The 13,717-nt window shown below is 45.6% G+C and overlaps 1 protein-coding gene across 21 annotated transcripts in view; it reads left to right on the top strand.

The window, feature by feature from the left end:
- Cep164 (centrosomal protein 164) overlaps positions 1 to 13,717 on the top strand; it is a 78,114-nt gene that overhangs the window by 20,795 nt on the left and 43,602 nt on the right. For 17 of the 21 annotated variants that reach the window (XR_003846759.1, XM_029554950.1, XM_029554946.1 and 14 more), the window contains 3 exons: positions 5,298 to 5,502; positions 12,835 to 12,990; positions 13,378 to 13,515. Coding sequence is in view for 20 of the 21 variants with exons in the window: in XM_029554950.1 (XP_029410810.1) it covers positions 5,298 to 5,502; positions 12,835 to 12,990; positions 13,378 to 13,515 (499 nt within the window). In the remaining variant the exon portion in view is untranslated. The remainder of the gene's footprint in view (positions 1 to 5,297; positions 5,503 to 12,834; positions 12,991 to 13,377; positions 13,516 to 13,717) is intronic. The other 4 variants (XM_029554952.1, XM_029554936.1, XM_029554951.1 and 1 more) reach the window with 2 other exon arrangements.

The following is a 13,717-nucleotide window of genomic DNA, read 5'->3' as shown; positions in this document are numbered from 1 at the left end:
TATTTTAAGTTTATGAGTGCATTGCCTGCATGTATGTGAGTGCACCTGTGTTGTGCAATGCCGTGGAGGTCAGAAGAGGGCTTCGGATTCCCCTGGAACTGGAGTTAAGGATGGTTCGTAGTCGCCATGTGGGTGCTGGGAATTGAACCTGGGTCCTTTGCAAGAGCAGTCAGTGTTCTTAACTGCTGAGCCATCTCTCCAGCCCCTATTCCTGATCTTAGGGGGAAGCTGTCAGTCTTTCATCAAGAAGCCAACTGTTGGCTGTAGGTTACTTATAAGTAACCTTTGTCTGGAGGAGAGTGTTTCTTTCTGTTTCTGGCTTGCTGAGACTTTATAGAGGGAATAGATGTTAGAATTTATCCATCCAGTGTTTTTCTGCACCTATTGATAGGATCACCTGTTTCTTTCTTTCTTTTTTTTTTTGGTCTTATAGTTAATATATTGATTGATTTTCATGTATCTTAAAAATAAATTTAAAAATTATTGATATTTTTTATTGGTGTGTGTGTGTGTGTGTGTGTGTATGTATGTATGTGTATGTGTCAAGGCGGGTGGTGGTTCTTTCTTTCCATCATATGGGGCCCTGGGATGGAACTCAGGGTCTCAGGCCTGGTGGTAGGTGCCTTTACCTGCTGAGCCATCTTTCTGGCCCTGGTTTTCAAATGTTAAACCAACTTGTATTCCTGGGATAACTCCACTAGGTTATGATATATTATCTTTTTTATATTTTATGGGATTTGATCGTCTGAAATTTCATGAAGTATTATTACATCTATGTCCATAGGGGACATTGATCTATAGCATCATTTTTCTCATAATGTCTTTATCTTGTTTTGTGTCAGGTTGTCTTCATAGAACAAGAATTTCTCCACTCTTCAGTTTTATGAGCAAGTTTGTGTAGGATTGCTGTTATTTCTGCTTTGAATTTTTGATAGAATTTACCATTGCAATAAGAGTAATCTAGGCCTGGGGTTTTCTTTGTGGGAAAAGTTTAAACTACAAATCCATTTTTTTTGTTTTTTGTTTTTTTTCTTTTTGAGAAAGGGTCTCCCTGTAGCGCCAACTGGCTTGGCACTCACTATGTAGACCAGGCTGGCCTTGAATTCACAGAGATCCATCTGCTTCTGCCTCTTGAGTGACAAATCCAGTTTTAAAAATAGAAATAAAGCTGGATGTGGTGGTGCATGCAAGGCAAAGGCAAAGGCAGGAGGATCACTGCAAGTGGAGGCCAGCCCAGCCTGATCTACACAGGGAGTTCCAGTCTAGCCAGGACCCTTTCTCACCTCTACCGCCAAATAGATATAAAACTATTCAGTCCAGTGTTTTGTTGTTGTTTTGTTTTGTCCTTTGAGCTATGGTCTCTCTAGGTAGTGCTGGAACTTACTTTGTAAGCCAAACTCAAAGGAGATGATGGCCTTGAACTCTAGAACCTCCTTCTTTCATCTGGTGCTGAGGTTATAGACATGGACCACTGCACCTGGTTTATACAGTGCTGGGGATCCAACCCAGGGCTTCATGCATGCTAGACAATTTTTTTTTGTGTGTGTGTGACAGAGTCTCACTATGTAGCTCTGCTGGCTTGGCCTGGAGCTCTATATGTAGACCAGGCTGGCCTGGAAGTCACAGAGATCCACCTGTCTCTTCCAAGTGCTAGGTTCAAATGTCTGTGCCACCACACCTGGCCTGGGCCAATTCTTTGGGAATGAGCTTTGAGCTTTGATTTTGTTTTTTCAGAAGTTTGTAGCTTGGGTTAAAAAAAATGAAATATAAAAGAAAAAGAAAAGAAATATGCTGGGTGTGGTGGCGCACGCCTTTAATCCCAGCACTTGGGAGGCAGAGGCAGGAGGATCTCTGTGAGTTCAAGGCCAGCCTGGTCTACAACATAGTGAGTTCCAATTCAGCTGGGGCTACAGACCAAAGAAACAAAAGAAATAGCTGAGCGTGGTGGCATATGCCTCTACTCCCAGCACTCAGGAGGCAGAGGCATGCGGATCTCAAGGCCAGCCTTGTCTATATTAGATTTATCGTCCTCTTTTTTTTTTTTTTAAAAAAAAAAAAAAAAAAAAAAAAAAAAAAAAAAAAAAAAGGGCTGGGTGTGATAACCCACACCATTAATTCCAGCACTTGGGAGGCAGACAGAGTTTGAGGGCAGCCTGGTCTTCAGAGAGAGACACTGTCTCAAAAAAAAAAAAAAAAAAAAAAAGTGGTGGGGGGAGAAAGTATATCAGCTTTTTTTAAAAAAAATATTTTATTATTTTTATTTTACGTGTATGTGTGTATTGCCTGCATGTAGGTAAGTGCACCTGTGTCGTGCAGTGCCCTCAGAGGACAGAAGAGGCTGTCATATATCCTGGAACTGGAGTTATGGACAGTTGTTAGCTGCCATGTGGGTGTTGGGATTTGAACTTGGTCTTCTGCAAGAGCAGCCAGTGTTCTTAACCGCTGAGCCATCTCTCCAGCCCCAGCTTTGTTTTTTAAATGCAGGAATGACTTACAATATGAACATAATCTGGACTAAAAACTTTACCTAACCTTGCAACCAAAAAGTTACTGTTCATAATGTAAACAAGCTCACTGAACCAAGTGCTCCCTTTGTTCCTCAGCACCCTTCCTTGCCCTCCACCCAAGATAGAGTAAGAATGTTCATATGCATGCTTTACATATCAAAGCACTGAAAGCAGGGTGCTTTCCCAGTGAAACAATGAGAGAAACCTGTTTGTTGTGTGTTGTTTGTTGTTGTGTGTGTGATATTCTAGACCTGGGAATCATGGGGCAGGTTTCTCTGGTAAGGATAGGTCCTGGTTTCTCCTTCATCTTTCATGCTGGAGGTGTGGTTTCAATTAAAGAACAGTGAAGCCTTGCAAGGGAGCACAGTTCTGAGCTAGTTCTGGCCACTCTAGGCTTTATGAACATTAAGTGGCAGGCTGTTTCTTTCTTTCTTTCTTTTTTTTTTGGTCTTTTTGAGACAGGGTCTCCCTGTAGTCCCAGCTGACCTGAACTCACTATGTAGACCAGGTTGAGATTAAAGGTGTGTGCCACCACAAAAGCATCACTGTAATGTGGCTTAGAAATCCCACAGTTGAATGTTCATATTTTATCCTCCATACCTTTTTAAATTAATTAATTAATTAATGTATTTATTTTATTTTATTTTATTTTAATTTTAATTTTATTTTTGAGACAGGGTCTCCCTGTAGCCCCAGCTGGCCTGGAACTCTCTGTGTAGACCAGGCTTGCCTTGAACTCACAGAGATCTGCCTGCCTCTGCCTCCGGAGTGCTGGGATTAAAGGCGTGCACCACCACGCCCGGCTCCTCCATGACTTTTAACTTTATTTCTCATATCTAAAAGTACCATTTAATTATAATTCTGCTTAATTTCTTGGGTATATTTGTCAGTTTCTTATTTGTTTATTCTTTGGTATTAAATTTGCTCCTTATTCCACTTTAATTTGTATTAATTCAACTGTGAACCTAAAAATTTTATAACCATTTTTGAAAGAGACGTATCTTTGCTTTGGAAATTGTTATTGAGTATGTTAAGGCTGTAATGAAATGCTTCTTCTAAAAAATAAAAATCAAAAACCAAAAACAAAAAAAATCCCTATTCCTTGCTACAAGTTCTTTTTAAAAAAATATTTTAGGGGCTGAAGAGATGGCTCAGTGGTTAAGAGTACTGACTGCTCTTGCAGAGGACCCAGGTTCAATTCCCAGCACCTACATAGCGGCTAACAACTGTCCGTAACTCCAATTCCAGGGAATCTGATGCCTTCTTACTTCCTAGGGCATTGAACAACACAGGTGCACTTATACATGCAGGCAAAACACATACATATAAAATAAAAATAATAAATAAAATGTTTTTCATTTTATGTGTAATAGTTTATTATTTTTTAAAAATACTTTATTATTTTTACTTTATGTGTATGAATGTATTGCCTGCATGTATGTGAGTGCACCCATGTCGTGCAGTGCTGCATCATGCAGAGGGCTTTGGATTCTCCTGGAACTGGAGTTAAGGACGGTTCATAGCCACCATGTGGGTGCTGGGAATCGAGCCCGGGCCCTCTGCAAGAGCAGTCAGTGCTAACCACTGAGCCATCTCTCCAGCCCCTTATTTATTATTTTTATGTGTATGCATGTATTGCCTGCATGTATGGATGGTTGTTAGCTGCCATGTGGGTGCTGGGAACTGAACTGAACCCAGGTCCTCTAAAAGGGCAACCAGTGCTTTTAACCATTGGACCATCTCTCTAGCCCCAGATTATACAGTTTAGAATTATTCCTGCGTATCTTTCTCATCACTAGTGAGAATGGCTTCTTTTATCTCTTGATAGATTGTTAGTGGAGGATGGGATGAGCCAGCTACTTTGGGTTTGTCCCGGTTGAAACACAGAGCTCTCCTATAGTATTTTCTCCATTGTGCTAGCATTAGTTTGGATTATCATGTCTTAGGAGTTTAGAATCTTTTGCAAAATCAGAGCTTTGGTAATGTGTTTTTCTTCTTCAGGCTGTTTGTTAAAATACTAAGTAAGGTCTATCATAGCATTTATTTCCAAGGCTCCATGGTATTTGTCCTTCTCCAGCTAAGGAAAACTAAGTTCATTCCTATGCTAGCATGAATTTCCAGGAGCACCAATGGTCAGATCTCCTCATTTTGAGAAAGCCTTGTGTATTACAATCCATTGCTGTATAAGTTAATTCTTTATTCTTAGTCAAACGGTAGCCTTCCATTTTGGGTTAATCCTTCCCCGTCTTCCATCTCCCTCCTCTTTCTGTATTGCCTTTTCCTTCTATATCTTTAAAATTTTTCTTTTGCCTTATTTTTAAGTGCATTTGTGTGTGCTTTCACAAGTTCATGTGTGCCTTGCGCATGCAGGAACCTGCAGAAGTCATAAGAGAGCATCAGATCCCCTGGAACTGGAGTTATATAGTTAGTTGTGAGCTGCCATGTAGGTACTGGGAACTGAACCTGGGTCCTCTTCAAGAACAGTAATCATGCTTAACCATTGAACCATCTCTCCAGGCCCCTGTTGTTTTTTGAGACACAATCTTGTCAGGTAGCTCAGGCTGGTCTGATGGTCACTATGTAGCCCAGACTGGACTCCAACTCACAGAAATCCTTCTGCCTCAGTCTCCCAGATGCAGGTGTATGTTACCACACTCAGCTCCTTTTTCTTCCTTCCTTCCTTTCCCTCCTTGCCTCCCTCCCTCCCTCCCTCCCTCCCTCCCTTTTTTTTTCCTTAAGTAGCTTTGGATATGAGCAGAGGGCTAACTTCTAAACTTTGCTCATTCCCAGCCAGAACATCACAGGTGATCTTTACTATTTCAACTTTGACACTGGGCAGTCCATTTGGGACCATCCATGTGATGAGCACTATCGGAAGTTGGTGATCCAAGAGCGGGAGAAGGGATCAGCTCCTGGGGCCATTAAGAAGAAAGATAAGAAAAAGAAAAAAGAAAAGAAAAATAAGAAGGACAAAGAAACCTCCCAAAGTCCTCTGGTGAGTCAGGGGAGGCCAGCGCCTGCTCAGGGCTGCAGCCCAAGGGGCACTGGGACCCTCCAGGAGTTAAAGCAATAATGAACTTTTGACTGGACATTGTCTAAAGTTTGCTATCTTCTGGCAGATTTTTATATTAGCTTCCAGAAGTTGCTCCTTCGCTAAATAATTCCTTCTCTCTCCTGGTGACGTTTGTGTTACATAACAGGATCAGTGAGAGGATGAGCAGGCCAGGTGAGGATGATGTTCTGCATTAGACCAAGAAGTGATGGCATTGGCCACTCTGGAGAGTGGGGAGCAGACCATAAAGACACTGTTCATTCTAGCTGGGTGTGCCTTCTCCCAGCTTGGAGTCAGGTTGCCCTGGTGCGGGCTCTTTATTCATCATTATTTAGCTTAAAATTTTTTGTCAGACCATCCAAAGAAAAGCTGGGTGTAGTGGTGTGTGGATGCAATCCTGGCACTTAGAAGGTTGAGGCAGGAGGATCATGAGTTTGAGGCCAGCCCATGCTACATAGTGAGTCTTGTGTTCATACACATGTTCAAAAGAAAAGCCATGGACTTTGCCTACTTCATTACTTGTCTTTGTTGCCAGTGTCCTTGACTGGTGGAGGAGAGATGATGTTTAACTGCAGTGTGCTCACTATGGACTTGAGTAGCTTTTGTACCATTATTATTTGACCCTTCAGCAGGTCTGAACTTATGAGGTGGAAGCTATCACCCTTGTTTCAGGAGGAGTTGAGTTAGAGTCATTATTAAAGTGAGGCCCAGGCTCTTCTCAAGTCCTGTGATTCATGATAAAGTTCCCTTCATGCAGGTGTGGGGCTGTCCAGAACCTTGAGGAAGGAGGCACACACATAGGAAATTAATTCAACAATGTGGGGAGTACTGGGGATATTTTTTTAACTCTCAGTGGTCCAGTCATTTTGCCCTTTTGTTTTCATTTCCTACAGAGAGTGCCTGTTGCTATATTTTTAATTTTTTTTTGTGGTACTGGGGGCCACATATATGCCAGACGAATGTTCTACTGATGAGCCACATCCGCAGTCTTGCCTTTTACTTCCTAAGGTGTCAGTTCTGGCCTTGAATAGTATTAATATATTCAGCCTCTTACCATGTTTAAACTCTGTTGCTGCTCTACACCATCCCCTGCCCACAGTTTTACTTGTGGTTTCTGAGAAACAGGATGAGAAGTCTGTTCCTCTAGACAGACCTCTAGATAGGCGCCTTCCAAACAAGATGAGAATTTTCCAATATCATTATGTGTTTGAAAGGCAGAAAGAAGGTGGATGTTGGCTTCTCTCTAGCCCAGGATCATCTGAAATGATGTTCTGGCATCTGGCAGGCTCTGGCCTGACCAAGGTAGAAGAGGGAATGAAGTGAAGACTGGGCTTGGTTGACAGACTCAGCTCTGGGTGTGTGTCTGAGTCCTTGGAACTCCTTGTTAGAAAAGGCCCTTTCTGTAGTTTCAGGAAAGGAGGTCGACTAGATAGCTCTGGCCCTCAGTGTGATTCTTACGGTTCAGGCCAGGCAAGCTTGAGTTTGTCCAGTGGTCAGACCTGAGGCATATGGGTCACCTAGGCTCTGATGGGCTGGGCCCTCTGGAGATGCATGGTCCCTCCTGGGTGGTGGTTAGTGTATTGCAGGGGGTAGTTGATGGTTTAAGTCTTTCTTTTAGCCCCAAGATTCTATAACTGGGTGTCTCTTAAGCAGTGCCAATTTGTGTCTTGGTAGAAGGTCCTAGATCGAGTTTCTGGCTGAGACCACTGGTTGTGCTTCTTCTCTTAGGATGTCTCTGGGCATCCTTGATAAGGATGATGGATTTTATAAAATCAACCTCTCAGAGAAGCTGAGGGTGAGATGGAAGCTTAAAGATGATCTAGCTGGTGTTTTCAGACTTTGGTTGAAGTAAAGTTCTATATTCAGATCAATTACTCTCTAGAGGACTAGCTTATGGAAAAAGAAACGGAGCTGCTGTAGGTTACCTGGGGCTATGGTTCTTGGCCATACCTCTTCTCTGTCATGTGCATACTGTGACATGCACACCGTGATAGCTCCCTAGGTACTGAGGCCCATGGGTTTTAGGGAGCAAGGTTTATGGGCTGTTAATATAGTCTCTATAATAATCTCTCTATAGAGGGAAACTAGAATCTGGAAACAGCATATGTTTAGCCCAAGAGAGTTTTTAGTTTTTCTTTTCTCTGGTTTCTGCTGTACTTTAGGGAGGGTGGGTTTCTGCTGTGGTAGCAAGTCTCAATGAGAAACACTGTCTTAGTTTTCTCTGCATGTTTATATACCCATCTAGGAAACACAGCCTGAGGGACTTCTGCCTCCTTCCTCCTTCCTCTGTGGCCGGTCCCTTCTCCCAGCATCTGGGCTTGCTGATCTGGACGTAGATCAAGAGATACAGGCTAGAAGTGAGGGCTCCTTTAAGAAAGGGAGGCGCCCATGCATGCTGGGTGACTCCCCCTGGCCTCTCATGGGTGCCCTCCCTGGCAAGCTACAGCCACTCTCCAAAGGTCAAGCTTCCCGAACCCACCAAATCTTTGTTGATGTGGAGAAAATCTTAGGCAGGTCTCCAGTCCAATGCAGGACAGAATTAGGTGACCAGCAGGGTCTGGAGATACCCCAGAAGGCAACAGAGAAAATCTACCTGGGGTTTTCAGACCCTGAAATGGAAATGAGGACCAGACAGCAGAAACCTGGCATCCTGGGTGCTCAGAACACCGAGCTGCTAAGGAATGAACAGGATGTGTTAGAATGCAAGAGCCAGACCCCTCTCTACTCTGAGCTTTCTGAAGCCATCAAAGGCTCGCCGCTGAGAGGGGAACAGCATAGCCACAGTAGAGCCACACTGAGCTGTACTGGCCCTGGAGGGGACAAAGGTCAGAGCCCAGTTCCTTCACCGTCCTCTGAGGAGGAACCCTCCCTGTCCCTTTGCTCATCTGACCATGTGCTGCTTACCAGGAAGAGCAAGCCATTCTTACTAGAGAGCTGCCCAGCTGAAGACCTGAGCTGGCAGGGAGTTCCTGGGGAAGGTGGGGACCTGGGCAGGGGGAGGTGGAGGAGAGATCCTCCAGGACTGTGGACAGGTCAAGTCTCCAAGCTTGTCAACAAGGACATGCCAGGGAACTGCAAGGAAACAGAGCTTGCTGTTCCTGAGGCTCCAGAGGCCTCAGAAGACCCACCACAGGGATTTTTGTTGATGCCACCTAACATCCTGGCATTGGAACCAGCCACAAAGGCCCCTGCCAGTGAGAAGATGAACAGCCCCACAGAGTCTCCAGAGCCTCCTAGTGAAGATAGGAAGTTTAGTGTGCTTGGGGCTGACTTGGAGAGCAGTAGTGAAGGTGGCAGCAGCCTGGCCTCCCCCCTTGGCTCACAGATCCTAGGTGAGGTGAGCAACTTCCCTTGGGACCTGCAGAGCCCCCAGGGTTCTGTGCCCAGCATGGGTCAGTCAGGCCTGGGCCCTAGAGATCCGCATTTCAGTCCCTTCTTGGTGCCCAAGTTGCCCCACATCCAGAGCTCTGCCGAGGAGCAGTCTGAGAGTAAAGACTACTTCGAGGACCAGAGGTTCCACCCGTACATCCTACGAATGGTCACGAACTCCAGGCAGCTGGAGGGCCTGGAGCTGTCTGAGAACATGCAGGAAATGCCTTGCAAAGACATTCCCAGCATAGTCCATTGCATGGCTGCTGGGTCTTCCCAGATGTCTAGTGAGGATGAACATGAGGCCATCAGAGTCCTGGAAAAGGACTCAGGGTTACTGACTTGGGGGCCAGAACAGCTGGAACATCCTCTGGAAGTGGCCCCTGCCCCTGCTGGGCTCGAGGCCTCTCAGCAAGCACAGTGCCAGCCAAGCAGTGACCTCCTCAGGCAGGGGCTAGTCCAGCCGAGTTCTGACACTGGGCTTGTTGCAGAGCCAGAAAAGATGCAGCTTCTCAACCAGGTAGGCTTCTTAGAGAGTGCAGACTGAGGTCTTGGGCCTTAGTGAGCTCAGCGTGGAGGGAACAGATGGAACAGATGTCATGAAGCCACCCAGTCTACTTTCCTGTTGTAACTGCTGATGCCTTAAGTAGCCAAATGGTCATCTGATGGGATGACATGTATCTCAAGTTTGTTCTACTCCATGACCTGCAAGATAGCCCTGAGGGTATCTGTGAGTTCCCTTCCTGGATATAACTTATTCCTGGTGGTTTAATATGCTCTGAAGGTGACTACTTCTAAGGGTGGGCAAGGTGGCGCTGATCCTGGTCCTTAGGAGGATATAGGTACATTGTGGGATTTGGGAAGGCTTTCCTATCAGCTGAATCTAGAGAGAGGTTTTTCCAGGTAGGTGTTCTTCCCCAAACCTTTGATCTTGTCCCTTGAGGCACACAGAGCTAGAGTTACACTCTCAGGAAGGACTGAAGCCCATAGTATCCCTCTGCTATAATCAGCTGCTTCTACTTCCTAGGATACCCAGAAAATCACATTGACTAACTTGTGTCATGCTTATATAGACCCTGTTTGTGACTTTACTTCTTCCCTACTGGGATTTACTAAAGGGCTGGATTTGCCCTGTCATTCTTACCCTTTGTCCTCTTGAAGAGTCACCTTGTTCTTCATGCAGAAGTCAAGCCGGGTGGAGACCATGGGGTTCAATCTGAATTCCTCTATTTTGCTGTGGTCCAGCTGTGGCTTTACCCAGTTGTTTCCCCTGGTTCCTAACTGCTGGCACACACTTGTTTTCCGTTAGCTCTAATAACTAGTGTAGCACTATAAATATCAGATAAGCTGCAGATTATCCCAAAAGTTTTAATTAGCCCAATGGCAGTAAGTTTATCTGCTCTGAAGGACAATGCCACACACAGCCCCATACTCAGAGTTAATGGCCATCTATAGAAGATGATCAGCTAGGAGCCAGGGATGTATAATTTCCCTGCTAACCACTGATTTAGTAAAGGCCTGAGAGAACAAAGCCCTCAACACGGCTGTCTCCCTCCCTCAAACCCCTGGCACGTTGGCAAATTAGCCATGTTAGGAGTCTGTAATTTTCTATAAATACAGTGTGGAAAGAATTTTGCTTGCTGATATATTGGGGCTGGTAGAAGGGCTAAAGGCAGGAGAAGCAGGCCCAGTTTGCTTACAGTCCACTGGGAGAAGCTTTCCTGGGCTTTTTCCTGCCACAGTCAAAGGACAGTATGAAATACTGTCTTACCAATTACTCTGGGCTCTAGTCTATCTCTGCCCCTCACTAACCCTGGGCTTTGGGCATGGTTCTCGACCATACCCATCTCCATTTGCTCAAGTGGGGCCTATGGATGGTGGCAAAGCCCCATCCTAGGTGGTTGTGAGAGTGAGCAGGGCCTGGTGGTCTGCATCATTGGCCAATTCTGTGTATCAGCAACCTTTCTTCCTGTCAAAGATATACAGCAGTCAGATGATTTGTGGTCTACAGAGGTCAGGAGTGGGTCTCCCTTCACCTCTCAGCCAAGACTTGGATGTCTTCCAAGTACAGAAATGGGCTCTACTGGGACTTGCCCATTGGCCCCTTCCCTAGGCCAGACTGTGGCCAAAAGAACGGTGATTGTGTGCTTCCTCAGTCTGATCTCTAGAGTACCCTTTCTCTCTTTAGTCCCCATGGGATTAGAGTGGAATGGAATATTCCCTTTGTTTTATACATTGTAAATGGAGAAAAGAGTTTTGATGAGCTTTGTAACTTGCTTCCAGGATGCTATGCTGGCCTCTTGCTTCTGTTGCACCAGATAATCATAATGCAAATCTCTATGATAACCCATGATTCCATAATGTTGCTGTAGCCCTGGGCTCCTTACAGAAGCCTCTTGTGTTTATCATCTCATTTGAACAGCAGACCTCATGGGGCCCAGTATGGACCCTCAGTAGACCTCATGTGGCCCAGGGACCCTCAACAGACTTCATATTGCAGAGTCCAATGTGGACACTCAACAGACCTCACAGGGCCCAGGGACCCTTAGTACACTTCACAAGAGTCCAGCATTGAACCCTCAGTAGACCTCATGGGGTCCAGCATGGACCCTCAGCAAATCTCATGGGGCACAGTAGTGGACCCTCAGGCAGACCTCACAGGGCCCATCGTTGGACCCTTGGCAGACCCCATGGGGCCTTTGGCAGATCTCGTGAGGCCCAACATGGACATTCAGCAGACTTCATAGGGCCCAGTATAGATCCTTGGTAGATCTTATAGGGCCCAGTGTGGACACTCAGCAGATGTCATGGGGTCCACTGTGGACACCTCTTAATTTTGCAGATGAAGGAACTAGAAATCTGAGAGGCTGCTCCCATTCTGTCCCAGCATGGATTCTGCCCACCCCAACCCCCGCTCCCCCGACTTCATTGGTGTGATGAAAGCCTTCACTTGGTCCTCCAAGGGAAAGAAGGAACTGGTTATTGCACTGCTGCCCTTTGGTGAAGCCCTATCTAGCCACCTTCCTCTTCAGTGGAGAGGAGAAAGGTCTTTTGTTATTTATGCATATTTTCATAGTTATGTTTAATTAAAGTCATATATGCCCACAATTTTATAGCCACTTTTGAAAGAGATGTATCTTTGCTCTGGAAACTGTTATTGAGTACATTAAAGCTGTAATGAAATGCTTCTTCTAAAAAAAAAAAAAAAAAAAAAAGGAGCATATACACAAAAAAACCCCCAGAAACAGAACACTCCAAAGAGTGCTACAAGCACACAGGAAGGTATAGCCGCCTCCTGTGTACATAGCCCTCCCACAAGGCTTGCACTGTCTTCTGCCATTCACTTCTATCTTTGCCAGAAACATGCTGAAACTGTATTATCTTGACTCATTGTTATTATATTTTTGGCTTTTTGAAGCAGGGTCTCCCTGTAGCCCCAGCCGTCCTGGACCTCACTATGTAGACCAGGCTGGCCTTGAACTCACAGAGATCTGCCTGTCTCTGTCTCCCAAGTACTGGGATTACAGGCGTGTGCCACCACGCCCAGCTATGACTCATTATTTTTAAGCATTATCTGTAGGGATTATCTATGGTAGCTGGGCATCTGTCTCTGCCTCCCCCTTGTGTTCACTTGCTGTGTGGTTTCTGAAAGGGGAGCAGGACCCCCGCATCAGCACCTGCCAGATGTGAGCCAGCATTCACGTTAGGAGACTCAGGAAACAGGCCTGTGATTTCTTACCCAGTTGGCACAGTGGTCATTTCTGGATACTGTTTTTCATTAGCAGCCTCCAAGCAGAGGCGGTTTAAATGTGAATGGGCAGGATTTAGAGGCTTTATTTTTATATCTGTCTCCAACACTCTCAGCATGGTTTTTGGGCTTGTAACAAGATGTGTTCTGTTGCCCAGGTTCTGGGTTCCCCCTTAGCTCCTGTCCAGGCTCCTCTTTGGGGCCTGGCTCCTTTACGAGGACTTGCAGATGCTCCACCCTCTACTCTTCGTGGATCCCAAAATATGAGCCTGGGGAACTTGGTGGATTCTGGGCAACAGGGAGAACCCAAGCTGGTGAGTCCTTCTCTGATGTGTGTGTGTGTGTGTGTGTGTGTGTGTGTGTGTGTGTGTTTAGTTGCTGTGGGACCTCTAGGGTGCCATATTGGAACTGTGGCCTGTTGCTGAGACACAGAATTGGCTGGGTTCTCAGGGTTCATCATCGAGTTTTAGATGAGTCATTGGCAATGGACGGTGGACTCAGGCCATCAGTGCTGATATCCCCATGCACATAAGCTAGAATGGTAGGAGTTGGTGAAGGGAGTGAGCAGTGTGAGCTGCAGTCCACGGGTCAGATTCATGGACACTGGGACACTGGGGAACTATCTAAGTCAGAAGTGAGGGAGCATGGCAGGATTGTTCTGAAGGTCTTCCTGGTGATTCCCCTGTTCCCTTTCTTTTTTGGAGCCTCTACAGGGTCTCAAGACTGCTGCTTGTGCCAAGGGTCTCTTGGGCTCCATCCATGAGGACAAGAATGTTCTCAACCTCATGACGTTAGGGGAGGAAATCAATGAGGAGGTTGAAGAGGAGAGTGATAGCCAGGTAATGATGCAGTCCCCTTCTAGCCTAGAAACCCTCTGTGCTATGAAAAAAATACTATTGTGGTAACACACACACACACACACACACACGATTTGATCTTTTTTTCTTTTCTTTATTTTTTTGTCTTTTTGAAACAGGGTCTCCCTGTAGCCCCAGCTGGCCTGGAACTCACTCTGTAGACCAGGCTGGCCTTGAACTCACA

Source organism: Nannospalax galili, unplaced genomic scaffold (genome assembly GCF_000622305.1).
Source record: "Nannospalax galili isolate Female #2095 unplaced genomic scaffold, S.galili_v1.0 scaffold265, whole genome shotgun sequence".
Lineage (NCBI taxonomy): Eukaryota > Metazoa > Chordata > Mammalia > Rodentia > Spalacidae > Nannospalax > Nannospalax galili.
The sequence above is the reverse complement of the archived record's forward strand: the minus strand, read 5'-3'. Positions and strand labels throughout refer to the sequence as shown.